The following is a 21,127-nucleotide window of genomic DNA, read 5'->3' as shown; positions in this document are numbered from 1 at the left end:
ATGTAAAGTCAGGGACGATAGCTCATCTGCTGCTGCACAGTTTGTGTTGGTCATCCTCTAGACCTTCATCAGTGGTCACAGGACACTGCCCACAGGACGCTGTTGGCTGGAGGTTTGTGGTTCTCAGTCTAGCAAAAACTGAGGTGTTTAAAAACTCCAGCAGCACTGCTGTGTCTGATCCACTCAGACCAGCACAACACACACTAACACACCACCACCACGTCAGTGTCACTGCAGTGCTGAGAATGACCCACCACCCAAATAGTACCTGCTCTGTGAGGTTCCTTAACATTGAAGAACAGGGTAACAGAGTATGCAAAGAAACAGATGGACTACAGTCTGTAACTGTAGAACTACAGAGTAAAACTGGATGGTCAGTGGAGCTGATAAAGTGGACGGTAAGTGTAGAAACGAGTTGGTTTTAATATTACGGCTGATTTCACTGATTATCAGCAAGTCCAACAATTGGAAGCAGTACTGCAGTTGGGTCAGATCTGAAGTGCTACATGTGACGAGCAACTAGTGTGTCGTTGTTCACTGTCTGCATGCTTCCGTGCCTCGTCTGCACATGTGAATACAGGGCTAGATCACGCTAGGTCACCCATTCCCTCAAAAACACAAGAGGTACTAGCACCTCTGTGACGTATGGGGGGAAAGAAGTTGCCCCTTGGAGTGGGCCTAATGCACCTCCTTATACTTTATTTGAGCTATGATTTATTTCTGTCTCTATTTATCTCTACTGTATACCACTGTTCCTCTTGATCTTTTTTTCCTAAGATTGTTATTATCAAACTGTATGGGATGATACAAAATGAAATGCTTCTTTATTTTTTCGCTCAAGATAAGTCGTTTTAAATACTACTTGTGGGCTGTGGAATAATTCTATGTTGAAAAATGAATAAAGAATGTATTTCCATAAGCTAGCAGGTGAAGCATGAGTGAAGGCCTGAGCACACGCACAACACGTTTATAGACATAAAAGTGAAGCCATGGTTTGATGTTTCAGTGTAAATGCTGAGAATTTACCCCTTCTGTAAAGGAGATGATACAAGATTAAGTTCTGTTTATCCTATGAGACACAGAGTGTGTTCAGATTTACCACATTCTATGAATTACACCCATTTTTTATCAGACGCACCTGAATAGCTTATTCTTCATTTTATTACAGTTTTGAAAGTAAATAAAGCAGAATGAGCATCCAATCATAATTTTTTCAAATTTCAAATTATCTACTAATTTTCATATTCTTATCTTTTATTATATAGTCATATGCAAAAGTTTGGGTTCCTGTGGTCAAAGTATAAGTGGTGATGATTTTCTAAGTGAAATAAGTTAAAAGGGAACTCTAAATTTTTGCATAATAAAATGATTAATATGTCAACAAAGTTCATTCAGAGTGGTTTGGTGTGAAATGCTCCATTCTAGAGAAACTTACCGAGTCAGAACTGTTCACAGTGGTGGTGATAGGAACCAGACATCCACCTCTAGAAGCTCCCTCACAGAAAGTTATTACATGAAATGGTTATGAATTCACAGCAAGACATATTTATGATAGTTCTGTAAAGTTTTGGTCTAAAACGTATTTTAATCAATTTATTTAATCCATCCATGGTGGAGGGATACATGAAATGTGTTGTGAGGCAAAACAGTCCCCAAAGAAAACTTATTTTTCCAGACTGACCATGATTTTCCCATCATCAACACTACATATAAAAGCTCAGAAGACTTGTAGGTTCACTGGTGGTTCTGGATAGTAAATAAAATGGCTATATTTGTGTTGTAGACATGGCGACCCCTGGTTCCTATCACCACCACTGTAAAGAATATAAGGAAAATTAGAGTCGGCAGGTTTTTCTACAAACGATTTCTCATCAAACCACTCTGAATGACTTTGTTTACATCTCAGCCACTGAATTATGCAGAGATTTTGATTGATGGAATTCCCCTTCAACACACCCTCTACAGAGACACACTTCTGCACATTTTAATGCACAATCATTGTTTATTTACTGAATTTAACAAATTGGGGAAAAGAAAACGAAAATGTGCAAAGGTTATGTGTCACGCCTTCCATAGCAGAGACTAACACCCCTCACTCCGTTCAGCACTCCAACTCCCAGAATCCACTGGGAGGTCACATTGACACAAACTCTCAGCAATCCACCTATCAACGTTCTTGCTCGCCTGATTATTGATTTCTGACACCTGTTGTATGGACTATATATGTCTGTTGTATCTTTGCGAAGTATTGTATCAGTTTCTGTGCATTACCGAGCCTTTGTTTTCGTGTTTTGACTTTCCGGTTTGTGTTTCCACTCGTTCTCTTGTTTACCACTTTAGCCTTATCCCTTTGGACTCTGTTTGCTCTTTTGTGTGTCGACCCTCGCCTGTTCTGTACCTTGATTTTGGATTCTCCCATATTAAACACTTTCTACTGTAGTCTGCTCTGCGCACGTCTGGCTATTCACCAGCCACCACATTATGGCACATTTAATAGATTTTATTTTTCTACTATGTTAAAGCCAGTAAATAAACGCACATGCTCACTGCAGAAAAATGTCATATTTAGGTTTGTAGAGAATGTGTTAACTTAGGGCATGCTTATACTTGTCACTGGGTTCTCTTGGCCCGGACCAAAGCAGAGTCAAAGGTCATGACATAAATTAACTGTGATGATGTCCGGCGAACTTTCTGAATTGCCTGAATTGTGCTGTTCTCTGTTCTATCTGGGCTCCTTGATTTTCTATGTCTTGTTTCATCTGTCTTTTGGTGTTAGAGCAACAAGTGAAGAAACTCTCTGTGTTGCCATGGTTACAACGCGGCGCATGGTGAAATCCCTGTAACGGCCTTGAGTGGCTCACTGCTTTTACAGAACGGAGAAACCTCGGATCATTAATACAGAATTTATGTGTGCAGTTAAATGTGCACATGAAACATTTTTAATAACTTCAAACGAGACCCTCCAATGTAAAACCATACATTAATCACTCCACCTGTTTTAGATCATCAGTTCTTCTGTTCTCTGTTTTATTTTGTACAAACTTTTACATTGAAAAGCCAAACCATGCTTTAATTACATTTTAGTTATCACTTTATTTTAAATACAGGACATCAAACAATGTCAAACCATGATTAAATGATTTTTACATAAAATGTCACATATACTGTTTTCTACGCAAGGGCTAAAACGTGCCTCAGCCTCGTTTTAAAACCCACACCAATCCGTTCTATACTTACACGTTCAGAGCTTATGAAGAGATGATTAACACGCACACAAACTTTTGGTCCGTTTAGATGTCTTTGGTCTGTATTGCATTTATACTTCAAATGAAACTCAACTTATTTTCACTTTAAAAATCAACAAAACAAACATAGCATTGGACTGTATATATGTGGACATTTCATCACCTTCAGCTCCGAAGAATCCATGAAGTTTCTCACTGGGAGACCACGAGAGTACTCATTTTTATTTTTTATTTTCTTTTCTGTTTATAATGATGTTGGATTCCTGTTGCAACGGCTCGTCCATTGTGCCTCCACTACCCCACTGATAGACCAAGCAAAAGAAAAATGTACTTCCAGAAGTAATGCCTCCCTTTCTTTCTTGCCAAACAGTGTGTGTGTGTGTGTGTGTGTGTGTGTGTGTGTGTGTGTGTGTGTGTGTCTGAGAGAGAGAGAGGGTGAGCGAGAGGTGCACTGATATGGGAATTGTGGGCCAATGCTAATATCCGATATTTTTTATGTACACCTCTGCTGATTTTGATACATAAACAATTCTAAAATGTAGAATTTGGGACTAAACCCATTTGGACTGTAATTAGCATTACAGAGAAATATAACATTTATTTATGTAGGTTATATACAGTAAGACGAATAAAATGCAGATAGTTTAGTGCAGTAACATGTTCAATATTCATGTTCAATCTCAAAACGTTGTGCACCGTTTTTCTATGGTTTCAGTGTTAAATAACTCTCTCATTTGATGGGTGTGTCACAGGTGTTACCCAATCAGCAGCAATGTGTAAATAAACCCCACCGTATTAAAAAGGCAGTACACACAATGGATTCAAATGCAGCCGCTGCAGCTTGGTGTACGTGACAACTGAAGACATTAAAAGATGTATTAAACACGTATTTAAACCTATTTCATTAGGCTCTGACAATTCTTTGAAAAGAACGCCAAGAATGACCTTCTCAGCTGCTAAAGCTACGATGCTAACGTAACACAACAGTGTTCAACGCACCACCGTTTCTGTTTAAATAAACATTTTGCAATGTTTTGTCGGGATTGAATGCAGCCCCAGCATCACCTAAACATTCTGCTCTTCCGGAGTTCAATTATTACATCATTAAATCAGGACTACTCGATTATCATTATCAAAAATCATAATCAGTTATTTTGGTCAATACTGAAATCACTTAATTTACATGATTATCCACTGACTTTGGAAACAACCAGTTATTTACTGAACGTTTAAAAGATATTTGTTAAAAGTGGGTTTACTTAAATTGTAAATATAATTTACAAAACATATTAAAAATAAATGTGAAAAAAGTACATACATAAAATAAATAATATATAAATATATACGCATTTAAATAAATTATATTAAAATAGGGAATACAAATAAATAAGATCAAAACAAATAAGCTCAACTATGTTGTACTGCACTGTCACAACCTACTGAAAACTACTAAACATGTATAAAAATAATACATAAAAGTGAATCACACCAAAATAAATTAGATGAGTTTGGGCTTTTAGGGAGGGGCAAAAGATTTAGAACACATGAGACAAAATGAGAGCATCACTGAGAGAAGGAATGGAATACAATTTGATTAATCGCCCAGCCCAACATCAAATATCAGTTCGAAATATCTGCCAATGCTGTTTTTATCTACTAATACTGATATGATTCCAATATCAATGTGCATCTCTAAAGGAAAGAAAGAGCGAAACTAAATCAAGTGGCTGAAGGTTTATGTTGCTGTATTCATTTCTATAAGAATCTCAGCGAACTGTGGAGGGCACATGACGCATGAACTCACAGATTAAAGAGAAAAACTAAGCACACAGCTTAGCGGGATGTGTATGAAGTGGTGGAACCAGGAGGGAGGGAGGTCAGGAGAAGAAAAAGAAGAATTGATCTCCTACCTCCAGCCACAGCTGTTCTCTGGCCAACCGTCACAGTGACAGCGGTGGCGGCGATCAAGATTCTGCCATCTGCCACACACAGAAAGATACACCTCTCAGTACAAACACACATCAGAATGCACTCACAGTCACACTTACTTTTACAGAAAATCACAACACAGATGCATTCAAAACCTGTGCCGTGCAACAAATGGCTCTCTGAACAGCATGACCAGCAAACCAGTTTCAGATTCATGCAATGCAACAAGGCTTAAAGGGGAATTCTACCGAAATTCTATAGGTTAAGTTTATAGCTTCTTCAAAATATATCAGGTTGCGAACAGAGGGACAGCTGAGTGGTCCCAGAGCCCCCATTAGCGTAAAGGGACCCCCATAAGAACAAAGTATCAGAGAAACAGATGGACTACAGTCTGTAACTGTAGAACTACAAAGTGCACATATATAGTAAGTAGAGCTGATAAAATGGACAATGAGCGTAGAAACAAGGAGGTGGTCAGAATGTTATGCCTGATCAGTGTGATCAATCACTGATATGAGCTACAAGCATTTACGTCCTTGCTAGGCTGAGTCCTTCTCTGATTCACGTAAAAGATGAATTGCTGACACTGTTTTGCATGTGTCTATCATCTATTCATAAGGTCAGAATCAATAATTATAGAATGGATAGTTTGTGTTTTAAAACAAGGCTGAGGTCATTAAAAATACTACACATTTAACAGTGCACATAAATTATGTATTAATGAGCTGAGGTCTCTCCGTTCTGTAAAAGCAGTGAGCCACCCTGCTCCTCGTTGTAACCACAGTAATGCAAAGAGTCTCGTGGCTCTCTATTGTTCTAATATCACAAGACAGATAAAACAAGACATAAATAAAACAAATGAGTCCAGATAGAACTGAGAACAGCACGATTCAGTTTGCTGGACATCATCACAGTTACTGCACGCCATAAAATCTGCCCAATCAGTCATGACCTTTTACTCGTATGACTTTTGTTTACATCTTTTTAAATCAACATTAAATGTCTGTGTGAACGCGAAGCGAATCAGGACTAAAATGCAAGAATGTATCTGTTTCTGATTCAAGAGAACCCAAGTACAGGTGCAAACACACCCACAGTATGTCTAGGCGGTTATTGCTTTGTTTATTTTGTTGCTTTGTGTTGAAGGTTATGAATCTACCTGTTTATAACCCACCAGCCGGTAATTTGCCTTATGTAACAGTTAATGATGTGGATTTCTGCAGAGACGCAATAAAGGACCTCAGATTAATTTACCCCCTACTCTTCAGCTCAGCCAGTCTGCATTGAAGTCCCTGTAGCTACTGAATAATAAGCCTTAGTATGTAATAAGCCACCCTCTGTTCAGTTTACAGACATTACTGACTGACACAGCTTTCAGCCAAACACAACTATGCACTCTTCTGTCAAGCAAAGAAATTACTCAGATCAGACAGAACTCCCAAAACAAACCCGCAGTGAGAGCGGTGGAGGCAGTGAATCAGTCAGAATTATGAGAGTAAGAGATGGTGAAAGGTGTTAGTGAGAAGCATATAATGCCTGACTCACCCTATCCTGATTATCTGGAGGGGGGAGCAGTTTTTATTTTATTCCTGAAGCTGAAAAAGTTTTGTAAATAAATTTTGCGGAATATCAAACACAGCTCAAAACTATTAACAGACAGACTTACACTGGCTCTAAAATAAGATCTGGGTTACTGTGTTTGCTAAAAGTCATTTTAATATGATGTCTATGAATGAATCGTTTAAACCTCTTCCCTGTTAGACATAAAAACCTGCCATTTTAATGCCTAGTGGCTGAAAGATTTTCTTGGTTTGATTAATGATCTCCAAAATCCTTTCCTTTTGCCTTAAAACTGGCCTACATTCATATGTTTAATTCTTGCATACAGTACTGTGCACTTAACCACATCATTTCAAACCATTTATCTACACAATAAGTGTGTTTTTGCTAGCAAAAGCACCATATATCATTAGAATTAATGCAAATAATCATAAATAGATTAAATAAGGAACACAAGTTTCTTGTTTTTAAAAAAGTAAAGGATATTTTAGAGCTAGTTTAAAGGTTGCTTCCAGATTTCTCCTCCAGCCATCACAAGGATTTGTTAAATTGCATCAGCAGCACCTTTAACATAACGCACTTTAACGTAACGCACTGACTGACTACAGATAACACTGGCCTGCCATTCAGAAAGGTTTGGAATAGAGCAACAATAACTAAGAGAGGTGAGTCAACTTGCAAATGGTAAATTTTCTCAGAGAACAACGTCTGTGTGTGACGTAAAAGGGTTGAGGTTCAGCAGTAAAGCCAGCAAAATCAGCAAGATCATTGCTGACAGTACTAAGCAGATCAGAAAGACTGTGAACGGTGCTGTAATGCATTATAAGATTTGAAAGACACACTTAACCCTCCTGTTATGTTGCAGGTCAAACTGGCCTGTTGCAAAGATTAAAAATACAGGGAAAATATTTTAAATAATTTTTGGCTCATTTAGTGTCATTTGAATTTAAACAGAAGAGAAGTTTTGTTTGTATTAATCATTGTACTAATCATAGTAAACTATGATCTGTAATGGGCGAAAAACTTGATTATACTAAATATTGATTAAATTGATATTAATTGAGCTAAAGATAACATTAATGAAGAAAAAAATATTTTAACTACTTTTGTATGGTTAAACAAGCATCGGGTCAACTTGACCAGGGAACATTATTGCTGTTCCTAACAGTTGAACATAACAGGAGGGTTAATGCTATTTGTTGGTGGAATTCCCCTTTAAAGTTATACTACATTACTAAGTCATCGACATGCAGAGAGATACAGAGAACGAGAGAGAGAGGGACAGTAAAAGAAAGTGTATCTGTGTGTATGAGGTGTGTATGAGGTGTGTGTGTGTGTGTGTGTGTGTGTGTGTGTGTAAAGATTAAAGACAACGTGAAAGTGACAATAAAAACTGAAAAACATGAAAGCGTGAGAGAGACAAAGCAGAAAACAGACAGAAAGGAAAGAATGATAGAAAGGGAAGGGAAAGACATGCATGCATTAGAAACAGATTGTTTAAATACCATCTTCATACTCTGGATCATGATCCTGTGGCCCGGAGGAGGCACTAATGTCCAATTCATATTCCCTGAAAACATCTGAGGAAAGCAGAGCCCTTTCAGTGCCCTTACAGACCGGGCACAACATAACTGACCCATGTACTCTTGTGAGTTCTGAGGCAGAAGGCCAAGAAAAACTAATATCCCAAAAATGGTAACTTTACAGGAAAAGGCAAAAATGTTCTTTCCTTTTAACATACATAACAGCTACTGCACTCAAATAATGCAGAAATGGACATTCATGTTTTTCTTTGGACAGTGACAATATATGATTATATCCATAATGACTGCATCTCACATATTTACTTGTTTATAAACTCTAATGACCCATCAGCACACTTCTGTTTCTCACTTCTGTAACCTTTCTTTCATAGTAGTTACTACACTCTTAAAAAGATGGTTATTCAAGGGTCCTTCAGTGAAGAAAAGGGTTCTAGATAGAACCATGAACACCCAAAGAACCCTTTGCATGATTAAACGGTTCTTTGCATCAAGAAAGTGTTTATCAGTTTGATGGAAAATGTGCATGAATGTGCTACAGATGGTTTTACATAGAACCTTCATAAAAGGGGTCCATATATAGCACCCAAAATGGTTCTTCTGTTGTTACAAGCTTGACATCGTAACAATAGAAGAACCTATTTGGATGCTATATAGAACCTTTTTCAAAAAGGTTTTCAGCTCCAGTTTTTTTTTTTTTCATTTATTTTCCGTTGACTTTCTCCTTCCTTATGCAAGCGGATTATTTTATATCTAATATCTCTGGAAAAATGAACAACTTGTACTTATTGGTGGTTTAAATGGAAATTAAGTAAATGAGGATTGGTCTCTGACTTTTGCACAGCACTGCATGTATTTATATATTGTGCAGCTCTATTCTAGTGTTTGAGGCATGAATGTATCTTGCTCCTGGGTGTACCTGTATCACAATCAACGCAATTAAAATACACTATACTTGACCGCTGCTTCTTCATAATTGGTTTAATTCTGTATGATTTAATTTTAAACAATCATGTCACTCTCTTCAAGCCGTGGCCAACTATCACAGGACTTGTAGCAAATTAAAAGTGCTGTTTCATCTTGACAGGAATGTAGGCCCACAGGGAGTGACTGTTATGAAACAACAGGGCTAAGTGCCACAAAACAATAACCAGTTTAATAATTATTATAGTTCTTAGAACCACTTCTATTATTTATCTTGTTATTTTCCCTTTAAATCTGTTTTATTATTTTGTTTGCAACCATTAATAAAAGAAGCAAAAACTTCTGACAGCTGTACGTTGTGGCGTTGTAAAGTGTGGGTATACAATGTAAGATGTTTACCTCGCATGTCTTCTTTGGGAACGTAGTATAAGAATCGACCAGGGCGGTTCTCTGCAGCACGGCGGTACCACACCGGGAAGTGGTCCAGAGTGAAAAGATTATCTTTATCTGATGCAGACAGAAATTTCCTGCAGAACAAAAAGGAACTGAATCTCACTTACAGAAAACAATAATGGATCAATCAAGCAAACAATGTCATCATGGCTGAACTTCTTTAAATGCCATCCTGACCAAGAACATCCGTGCAGCCAAGAGCGATTAAGTTATGCTTCACGATAACATACTGAATTTTGCTCACACATACTGTGATACTATTGAACAAACTGTACCAGTTTGTTGCATTATCAGAACAAAGTAATGAATGTTTCACAATATTTTAATCACTCGAAGTCAGCGTAGTGTACACTTAAAAACATGCAGTAAGTAAAAATCTAAAAATAATTGCATTTTGTCTCAAATTTGAAAAGAAAACAAATCCGTTTTGGTTCAAATTTGATATTTTTACTCTTCGTAGCTTGCATGCTCACTGCTGGGGCAAACTGACCCGAAAACATAACCCTAACATGTTAAATTAGTCATTTTTCATTAACATGTTCATTATACTAATTAACCCAGCAGAAAAATGATTAAAATTATTACAAATTTTTTTTTCTGCACTTTTAAACTTTGAAACGGGTCAATTTGACCCAACATAACAAGGAAATAACAGAGATAAATGTTTTTATTTGTTAACTGAATCCAGTACTTTTTTAAGTATTTTTACTTGGTTGAAATGATGAACCATTTTTAAAGTGAAGTAATAATGTGAAAAATATATGTCAGACATAAAAGAAATCCATATATGATGATATTTATTTGAAATCCACATATTGCCATTTATCAGATTCCCATATGAGATAAGACTATCCTTGTTTTTTCATCCTCTTACATATTTCCCAGCCCTTCAGTCCAACCCCTGGATTAAATGAGGTTCCCAAATACATACATACATACATACATACATACATACATCATCTAAACCACTTATCCTTCTGGGTCGCGGTGGGGTGCTGGAGCCTATCCCAGCTGTCATTGGGTGGAAGGCTGAATACACCCTGGACAGGTCGCCAGTCCATCACAGGGCAGACAGACAGACATACACATTCACACACTCACTCACACCTAGGGGCCTCCAATCAGCCTGACTGCATGTCTTTGGACTGTGGGAGGAAACCCACGCAGACACAGGGAGAACAGGCAAACTCCACACAGAAATGACCCTGGTCGCCCGGCCGGGAATCAAACCCAGGCCATTCCTGCTGTGAGGCGACAGCGCTACCCACTGCGCCACCGTGCCGCCCCGGTTCCCAAATACTCACTTTGCAACTCGTTTTTCAGCACCCACATATTTGAACATCCTCATCAGGCCTGAACGAGTGCCCAAGAATGCCGTCTCAATTCCATCATCAATGCTGCATCACCCAGGGTATAAAAGAGGAAATTAGGATGCTGTAAGTCTTAAACGGCTGTAATACAGTCAACAAAACATCAAGTGCTGCAACAAAACATACCCAGATTCATTGAGCAATATGGCAGTCCAGTATGCCTCCATGGGAGCAGTGACCACTGCATCAAACAGTGTCTGCCTCAGGAGAACCTCATCACCTAGAACACAGACAAAGGGTCATGCTTTAGTGAACACAGACAATCGTGTAAACTGTGTTGACATTACATCAATACAATTATTGCTCAAAGTAAAAGAATAGAAAGACAAAAATGTGTTGGTACGATATATTTCATGTGGAAATAACAAACATTTTAATCAAATAAATTCTATTCTAATTATTTACTTTACCGTATACCAGGCAAAAACTGAACTATACACATCAAAAAGACAGTTCTTCAAGAATTCTTTAGTAGAAAGGTTCTATGTAGAACTATGAGTTCTATTTTGAACGATTTGCATGTAATGGTTCTTTGGCACGCAAATGGTTCTGTATGCCAACTGTTTTTTTTGCATGGTGAAATGATTCTTCAGACAGACTGAGAATGTGTTGTATATGGTTCTATATTGAACTTTGTTGAAAATGGCTCTATATAGCACCAAAATGAGTTCTTCTATTGTTACAATGTCAAGGTTGTAACAATAGCAGAACCCTTTTTGGTGTTATATAGAATCAAATGCAACACATTCTCCATCAATCTGAAGAATCATTTCAGCATGCAAATGGTTCTGTACAGAACTCATAGTTCTATGTAGAACCCCTTTCCTAAAGAACCCTTCAAGAACCATCTTTTTCAAGTGTGTACATTTTCTCAAACAGAAAAATAATTTATTCATGATGAGTGAGAAAGGAGTTTAACTCACACTGCAGGTCCGGCTCTTTGCCAGTGAGATATCGGACTACAGCCTGTAACTGTGTGAGTTTGCGGTGGTGAGGGTCAATATCAGTTTCACAGTACGTCCTAGAAAAGATAAAAAGAGCAAAGAACCATGAAGAAATGACTCTGTAGTCACTGAACTAACATTAGCTGTCACTTTCCCAGCAATATCAAGCTGCAGAGCTGCAGCACTGCAATTTCAGACACACTTTTATGAGTTCGACTTTAATGGCATATTTTGGAATTTCAGCTGCCTTTCCAGCTTTATATGAAACAGGGTTATACTAAACTAAAACTATTACTAAAACGATAACTAGCAGTGAAAAAATGTGCTCATTAACTGTAATAAAAATAAAAACAGCTAATTTTAAAAACATGAAAACCAAATCTCAATGTCCACTTTTTAGAAAATAAAAACTAAACTAAAACTAGTAATGCCCCTATAAAAACTAACTGAAACAAAACTGAAATTAAAAAGCATTAATAGCACAATATTAGACTTTAGATGCACAGTAGAGCCAGCATAAACTTTTGCTCAGCCAAACCCCAGCCTTAATTTACCTCAGATACAAGCTAACAGGTTAGCTAGCTAGCTAACGTTAGCAAGATGTCAGTCTGTTAATTCACCCAATTTATGTGAGAAATGTTTGCCATTACACATCTCTACTTTTAACACGCAAACAAAAAAATAGCATTTTACCTTCAGTTTTTTACTTAAATTACCTCAGTGTGGAACCCTGATGGCCTTATCTGGCCTGGCTTGCTAGTTAGCCATTAACATTCACAATACATTCAGATCACAAATGAATCAGAGGTTATTATCAGATACATTCAGATAAGTTATCAGTTTAGATTACTTGTCGTACGTATAACTACACATCCTTAAAAGTATTGTAATGATTTATACAGTAATTCTGAGAGTAACAACTAAACTAACCTAGCGTTAGCTAAGCTAAGTTAAACTCTTCAGCGGTTGAGAACCGTTGGAGCTGGCTCGCGCTGAGCCGTTGACATTTTGAATTTGAACTGCGCTCAGAATGGGCAGTCGATTCCAAAAGAGTCGACTCTTCGACTCCAACACGTTTAAGAGTCGGGGTCGACTCTCGGACAGTGATTCGAAATGCTCGGAGTCGACTCTTCGGCCCTGTTGACTCCGTGATTTTTCATCGTAACCGGCTGGAGGGACAGTCTGACGGAGCCGAGCGTAAAGCAGAAGAGTCTGAGTTTGAACAGTGTGAGTTGGTTTAATTAGCGGCTTTAAACAACGCCGGCGCTGCTCATCAGCCTCTGTGAGCACAAACTCTGCTGATAGAGGCGTTTTCCATCCGTCCTGCACCGCACATCTTCATTTTCTTCACGATTTGGGTCGCAATAAGCAATTATAAGAAACGGAACTAGGAACGAAAACCAAACAACAAACAATGTTTTCACAGCATTGTGAAAAAAGCTGTGTTTTGCTTCTTTTTGCCGGCTTCTTACTAAAATTTCCGTTCCACCTTAAATGGCGCTGCAGCTACATGCTGGCGCCGGCGCACCATGAAGGTAATCGCTGCATCATTTAAGGTGGACCGGAAAAGTCGAATAAGAAGCTGGCGAATATATATATAGCCACTTTAAAAGAGTAACATCCAACTCAATGCAAAGAACTGAAAAAGAATTTGAAAAAGGGGTTGTGGTAAAGATATTGCATTTTTTATTAATATCTTAGTTGGTTCGTTTACTTTTATTTTGTTGACATTATATGTTTTATTGCTCCCAGATTGCAAAGCATATATCGGTCCCCTGGCTTGATAAGGTCAGCACCCCGCTGACGGTTTGCCACTGCTGGTCCACCCTCGGACCTCTCCTCAAACGATCTTAAATGCACACAGACTTTTATTTTAGAAAATAAAAAAAATAAGACAAATATTACAAACAGCTGAGAAAAAAAAGCCTAACAAAAATATTTTTTACAGAAAATGTTGTTGACACTGCACTAGATTAAAATTATTTACTAAACTTATTTACAAAGTACAACTAAAGAAAAGAAGGAAGGAAAAAATGACTAAATTGGAAAATGAGCGATGAAAAGTGGAATTTTGTCAAACACTCTGCTTAAACACTGGTGGGCTGCTCAGACAACGCTGAGCAATATGCCAGTGGACCACCAGCTTTGCCAACAGTGGGCTGACAGTGGCCCACTATCCTCTTACTATCAGGGCTATTTTATGCTTATTATTTTATTTTTTTTATATAAATCTTCTTGTCTTGCTGATTTTCATTTGTTTTAGTTGATAAATTTCATTGACTGATCGATCGATTGATTGAATGATTTTGTGGTCTGTTGCAAATACAATGGATTTTGCAAGAGAATGCAAATAGTTTGCAAGGGAATGCAAAGATATTGTGATTTAATGCAAAATCATTGAGAGTGAATGCAAAATTGTTGTGAGTGAATGCAAAATCATTGAGAGTGAATGCAAAATTGTTGTGAGTGAATGCAAAATCATTGAGAGTGAATGCAAAATTGTTGTGAGTGAATGCAAAATTATTGTGAGTGAATGTAAAATTGTTGTGAGCGAATGCAAAATTATTGCGAGTGAATGTAAAATTGTTGTGAGTGAAAGCAAAATTATTGCTGTGTCCCTTTATCACCAACTCTGGGGCTTTCTTGGTTAAAACAGTCAATTCCAGTGGCAGGAGTCAAAAGTCGGTTACAACTCCAGGAATCTCGGAGTCGTGCATCACTAGTGCGCACACTGCAAATCACATTTCTGTTGTTTCATTAATGGGGAATTCCAACAATTTTTCTGCATAATTAAACAGTTACGATGTAAACAGAGTCATTCAGAGTGGTTTGGTGTGAAACGCTCCATTCCAGAGAAACTTACACAGTCAGAATTGTTCACAGTGGTGGTGATAGGAACCAGACGTCCACCTCTAAAAGCTCCCTCACAGAAAGTTACTACATGAAATGGTTATGAATTCACTGCCTGATTACTGAGACTACTGGTAGTCCTGAGGTATTTGCGGTTTATAACAGCATTGTGGGGCAAAATAGTCCACAAAGAAAACGTATTATTTCAGATTTTCCACTATTTTCCATCATCAACATTCCATATAAAACTCTAAAGACACATGTAGGTTCACTGGTGGTTTTGGATAATACATAAAATGTCTATATTTGTGTTGTAGTCATGGCAACCCCTGGTTTCTATCACCACCACTGTACAGAGATCTGATTCAGCAAGGTTATCTAGAACGGCGCACCACTCTGAATGCCTTTGTTTGCACATTAACCACTGAATCATGCAAAAATTTTGAAAAATTCATTGAATTCCCCTTTAATTGATTATCTCGAATTGTCTTTCAGAGCAAGAACACCAACACAGGCCTCTGACAGTTTAATGTAACAAACTATTGGTGCAGCACTCAGGCTACCAAATGTGTTTCAGTCATAGCAATAAATATTATGAGATTGTGATGAATACAGGATACAGCTGTCAGTCTGGCGCTATATAACCAAGAATGCCTCTGAAACAGGGTGCTTGCTGTCCACTTTTAATACAATCAAAGCCCTTCTGCTGTGGCTGCTCATGGAGTGCTCCGTTTTAAAGGTTAATCTCTTCCTGTTTCGAGTGCTGTTCTGTTAGTTGTAGCATTCTGAGAAAAGCTTACGGTACTGTAGAAAAAGCTAAAGCCTTCGTTTATTGCCTTTCCATGAAGTACAATTTACAAGTACAAGTACAAGCTCTGTTTTATCCTGCATGTAAACGCAGTCACTAAAGTAGCTTTTTATCACGTGAGAAATATCACTAAAGTTCGGCCTTTTCTGTCTCAGAGCGACGCAGAGAAACTTGTTCATGCATTTGTTAAAGCATAGTTGATCACTGTAATGGTCTTCTTACTGGACTTCCTAAGAAAACAATACATCTCTTACAACTCGTACATAATGCTGCAGCATCCTAACAAAAACAAAACAGAGAGATCAGATCACTCCTGTTTTAAAAGAGCTGCACTGGCTGTCTGTATCATTCAGGATAGATTTTAAAGCTCTGCTACTAGTTTTTAAAGCTCAAAATGACCTTAAAGCTCTGCTGTCTGTCTGTTTTTATGTTCCAGCATGTAATCTAAGATCTGCAGATAGTGGCCTTCTACAAACACCCTCTGTAAAATACAGAAAACATAGAGAGACTCTTTCAGTTATTATGCTTCTAAACTGTGGAACTGAATTCCATCTTTTATTAGACAGTCAAGCTCAGTGCTCACTTTTAAGAAGCATCTAAAAATGTATCTCTTTAACTCAGCGTTTAATTAAAACTCTACGTCTCGTGGTTTTTATCTTCTAATTTGATCTGTTTTATTTTCTTCTGATTCTAAATAAATACTTATGATTTCTTGTATAACTATGTTTTATCATCTGTCTGTAAAGCACTTTGAGCTGCCACCGGCATGAAAAGTACTATATTAATAAAAAGTATTATTATTATTAGTATTATTATTATTGTTGTTGTTATTTATTTTGCAGGAGATGTTTCTGAGATATTTCTAAGATAATCCACTTGTGTAAGGGAGAAGAAAGTCAAAGTGAAAAGGAGACGGACACATCAAGCTGAACAATGGACTGACCACCCCAGAGTCCAGACCTTAACATCCCTGAATGTGTTTGATTACTTCAGAAAAGATCAACCAGCTTCTAAGACTGAACTTTGGAGGTGTGTCTGCAGATTCTTTGAGGAACTGAAAGTGAGTCTCCTGAAAAGAATGGAAGCTGGAATAAAGGTGAAGAGTGGACACACTCAACACTCAAACAGTTGATCTTGGATTAAATTGTTTCCCAATGCTGAAAAAGTAATAACTTGTAGATAATGGTCGTTTTTCTGATTTTTTGCTATAGATGAAGAAGAAAAAGAAAAAGAAGAAGGTTTCGGTCTGGTTCTTCTTCTTCCAGCACATACTCACCACTCGTTTGCTATCGCCACGTCAGATGCGGTGAGATCATGCAAACCTGACAGAGAAGAAAAGAGTTAATAATAATATAATAAATAATAATAAATGAGACAGTGTACATACAGTTGTATGCAAAAGTTTGAACAACACAGATTAAATAACACGTTTTGTTCATTTTCTAATTGAAAATAAGTTAACACGTGCTCTACAGAGACACATTAAATGTGGCATTTTTCTACAAGTTGTAGTGCAGAATTTTATCATATTGGAAAAAATAAAATATAAAATATGACAATGTTTGCAGAGGCTACATTTTATGTTTTATTTCCAGTATGCTAAATTCAGCAAATAAACAGTAATTGTGAAATAAAGTGTGCAGAAGTGTGTTCTCTGTAGAGGATGTGAGGATGTAGAGGACTTACTTTAATTAGAAAATCAACCAAACATGTAATTTAAGTGGGGGCGCACAAACCTTTGCAAGTAACCGTATAACCAAGATAATGAAATTTGTGAAAAATAATCTGAAAAGTGAAGATTAACCTTCTTCCACTGAAATGTTGCCTGTGAAAATAAACTTCCCATGACCTCTGGTAAGCACTAATCCAAGACTGGAGAAGAAAAAGTCAATTAATCAATCTGTCAGTTAAAAATAAAGGGAAAACACATTATAGAACAAACACATTAGATTTCTGTTCACCTGAAAGGAGTCTCGTTGATGGTTGTGTAGAAGTATTCGTTTTTCAGGAACATGACTCTCCTCTATAAAGAGAGAACACTGTATTCAGGTTCTGCATTTAAAGCGGTCTCACTATAGCCTGCTGTGGTAACATGTTGGAAATCATTGATGCTCTGGCAGCTAACTGCTGACCACAAGCAGGGATAAGGTCAAAGGTCACGTACCCCTTTATCCACTGTGGCCCTCACATCCAGAGAGAGTGTCCCTGTCTCCCCTTTCACCATGGCTGTCCTCAACTGGTGGAAGAACACACATACACAATTAAGCTGTCTACACAATATACTGTATATCATATATAGACGTCTGCTTCATTCTGTAGTTATAGATGACCATATAAGGAACTCTGGGTCTGAGCTGGATTTCTCTAAGGGGAAAAATGAATGGAGTTTTCTAAAACTGCTGCTTTCTCACCCTGTGGGAAACTAAGGCGACGTTCACATTACCAGGTTGAAGTGGCACAAATCCGATTTTTTGCCCTAATGTGACTCAGATCTGATGTTTTCATAGCTGTGTGGACGCAAATCTGATCTTTTCAAATCCGACCTGAGCCACTTTCATATGTGGTCCGAGATCGGATACATATCCGATTCGTGGCCATGCGACCTTAATGTGACGCTCAGATCAGAATTCATGCGCTTCTTCTCCACTGCGCGTGCGCCGTCATTCAGCGTTACCATGGCAACAGCGCCGAGCAGAAGTTAAAGCCTGTAAACGGTGGAAAAGCAGCTCATCTCACCTTTTTCTCCATCGTTTCGCTCTAATAATGAAGCTGAGAGCTGATCAGAGTTAATTATCTTCTCAGCGAAGCTCGTTCTGCTCGTTAGTTTGTGCTGATGATGAACGTGATTCATTCACGTGACGTTACTGAGTAGGATGTGATCATGAGGGTCATTTCAGGACACCGGTTCGTCACATTAATGACAGATTTGAATCACCTTATGTTATTCCTCCTAATAAACAGACACACGTTCAGCTCCGTCTCCTCATTATTCACCACCATCACTGTAATATTTCATCATCAACATTAACACACAAAGGTAATCAGAGGGGTGGTGGAGATCGAGTCTGCAGCGTCTGAGATCTTTAAAACGCAGAGTTAGAAAAGAAAATCATCTCACAGTGAAAGCAGCGTTTTACAGTAGGAATAAATGGAGCTCATTATGCTGGTAGTGAACTATGCTGCTGACACAGCTGCCTAAAAACCATAGAAACGGACCTTAAACAGAAGTGAGGACCCTGTTGGGGTTCATCCTAAAGTTAGGACAGGATTTAGGAGGTTTAGTCTAGTTAGGATGTTTGTGTGATGCTGTTTTCTTACCTGGAGTTCATGATGAGATACTGAAGTTAAGAACTGTTGTTCTGTAAAGGTGTCTGTCCTAAATTCAGTCCTAACTGAAGTTGGCGTGGTGGCTGAGCAGATATGATAAGATTTCAGAAAGTTTCTGTAATACGGCCCCAGGTGCAAATGGGGTCTTTGTTTACCACAGGATATGACAGAGTCAATTCTGGAAGACACCATTCATTTCTCTCAGAGAGAAAACCAGCTTAGACCTGGAGTTTCTAATCTGCCTGTGACAGAATGTTCACTCACGGTGTCTTCGGTGTCCTCCCACTCAACCTCAGACAGATCCACACTGTTGTAATTGGGTTTGGGCTTCAGCTTCTTCCCTTCTTTGTACTAACAAACAAGAAAAGACTTGAAAAGCACTGATCTAAAATATTAACCCCTTAAAATCCTGACATACTAAGACTTCAGTATTCAGTAATTACACGGACCACAATGCAAACTTTTCTTACACACAAATGATGGTTCTTCAAGAGTTCTTCAGTAAAGAAAATGGTTCTATATAGAACCATGAGCGCTCAAAAAAACTCACTGCATGATAAAAGGGTTGTCTGCATCTTGAAATGGTTCTTCAGATTGATAGAGAATTTGTTGTATATGGTTCCATGTAGCACCAAAAAGGTTTCTTCTATTATTACAAGCTTGATATCGTAACAATAGAAGAACCCTTCTTCCCTTTCCAAAAAAGGTTCTATATAGAGCTATATACAACACATTTCCCATCAATCTGAGGAACTTTTTCACGATGCAAAGAACCCTTTAATCATACAAAAGGTTCTTTGAGTGTTCATGGTTCTACGTAGAACCATTTTCTGTACGAAAGAACTGTTGAAGAACCATGATTTTTAAGTGTGTAGGTTATGGAAGTGTGCAGTAACACTTCAGGCCCGCCGGTGGGCCCTGGCCGTTTAAGGAGTTAACCGCCTCCACACACCTCCACACACCTCCACACACCTCCACACACCTCCACATACCTCCACACACATCCACATACCTCCATACACCTCCACACACATCCACACACCTCCACACACATCCACACACCTCCATACACCTCCACACACATCCACACACCTCCACATACCTCCACACACCTCCACACACATCCACACACCTCCACACACATCCACATACCTACACATACCTCCACACACATCCACATACCTCCATACACCACCACATACCTCCACACACATCCACACACCTCCACACACATTCACACACCTCCACTCACATCCACACACCTCCTCACACATCCACACACCTCCACACACATCCACACACCTACACGCACATCCACACACCTCCACACACCTGCACACACATCCATATACCTCCACACACGTACACACACATCCACACACCTCCTCACACATCCACACACCTTCACTCACATCCACACACCTCCACTCACATCCACACACCTCCACTCACATCCACACACCTCCACACACATCCACACACCTCCACTCACATCCACACACCTCCACACACATCCACACACCTCCACTCACATCCACACAGGCCATTCTAGCTTCTTCTGCTTCACATTATCATATGAACAGTGATCCAAATAAAATATAAAGCAACAAATAAACCAAACCAAATAAGCGGCCAAAATATTATAAGTGCAAGAAATTTTAAGAAACTTCTTGTAAAATCTGCATGTACACTTTTAAAAATGACAGTGCCACAAAGGGTTCTATGAGGAATGCCGTAGAACCACTCTGGGTTCTCTAAAGAACCATGCTTGAAAAAGAGATATGTGAATGTGAAGACCCTTCTCAAGGAAACATCATGTGATATAAAGGTTCTTGACCAAGCTCCTAGAAGGTCTCTGTGGGAGCAGATTCATCATTTAGCACCAGAACACACAAACAAAGGTTTCTAAATGGTTCTTGGACCAACAGTTCAACCTTTACATCCTGGTTCTTCACACAACTTAAAAAAAAAGGTTCTTCACACTCATGTGTCTCATTTACAAATACGGTTCTCTACAAGAAAAGATGGTTCTTCAAGGGTTCTGTAGTAAAAGTAAAGGTTCTGTTTAGAACCATGAGTTCTATATAGAACCATTTGCATGCCTCAAGAGTTTTCTGCATGGTGACTTTGTTCTTTGGATTGCTGCAGAATGTGTTGTACATAGTTCTATATAGAA

The 21,127-nt window shown here is 38.4% G+C and overlaps 1 protein-coding gene across 1 annotated transcript in view; it reads right to left on the bottom strand.

Annotated features, from left to right (window-relative positions):
- Positions 1-21,127, bottom strand: part of cacna2d4a (calcium channel, voltage-dependent, alpha 2/delta subunit 4a) — a 191,438-nt gene that overhangs the window by 124,667 nt on the left and 45,644 nt on the right. The window contains exons 18-27 of the mRNA XM_036577757.1: positions 19,216-19,302; positions 17,789-17,860; positions 17,586-17,647; positions 17,429-17,496; positions 16,901-16,946; positions 11,946-12,043; positions 11,149-11,242; positions 10,957-11,049; positions 9,599-9,726; positions 5,156-5,224 (exon numbers count right to left, since the gene is read on the bottom strand). Of these exons, the coding sequence (XP_036433650.1) occupies positions 5,156-5,224; positions 9,599-9,726; positions 10,957-11,049; positions 11,149-11,242; positions 11,946-12,043; positions 16,901-16,946; positions 17,429-17,496; positions 17,586-17,647; positions 17,789-17,860; positions 19,216-19,302 (817 nt within the window). The remainder of the gene's footprint in view (positions 1-5,155; positions 5,225-9,598; positions 9,727-10,956; positions 11,050-11,148; positions 11,243-11,945; positions 12,044-16,900; positions 16,947-17,428; positions 17,497-17,585; positions 17,648-17,788; positions 17,861-19,215; positions 19,303-21,127) is intronic.

The sequence above is a fragment of the Colossoma macropomum genome, unplaced genomic scaffold (genome assembly GCF_904425465.1).
Source record: "Colossoma macropomum unplaced genomic scaffold, Colossoma_macropomum, whole genome shotgun sequence".
Classification (NCBI taxonomy): Eukaryota; Metazoa; Chordata; class Actinopteri; order Characiformes; family Serrasalmidae; genus Colossoma; species Colossoma macropomum.
Note: the sequence above shows the minus strand (reverse complement) of the source record. Positions and strands in the feature narration are given on the sequence as shown.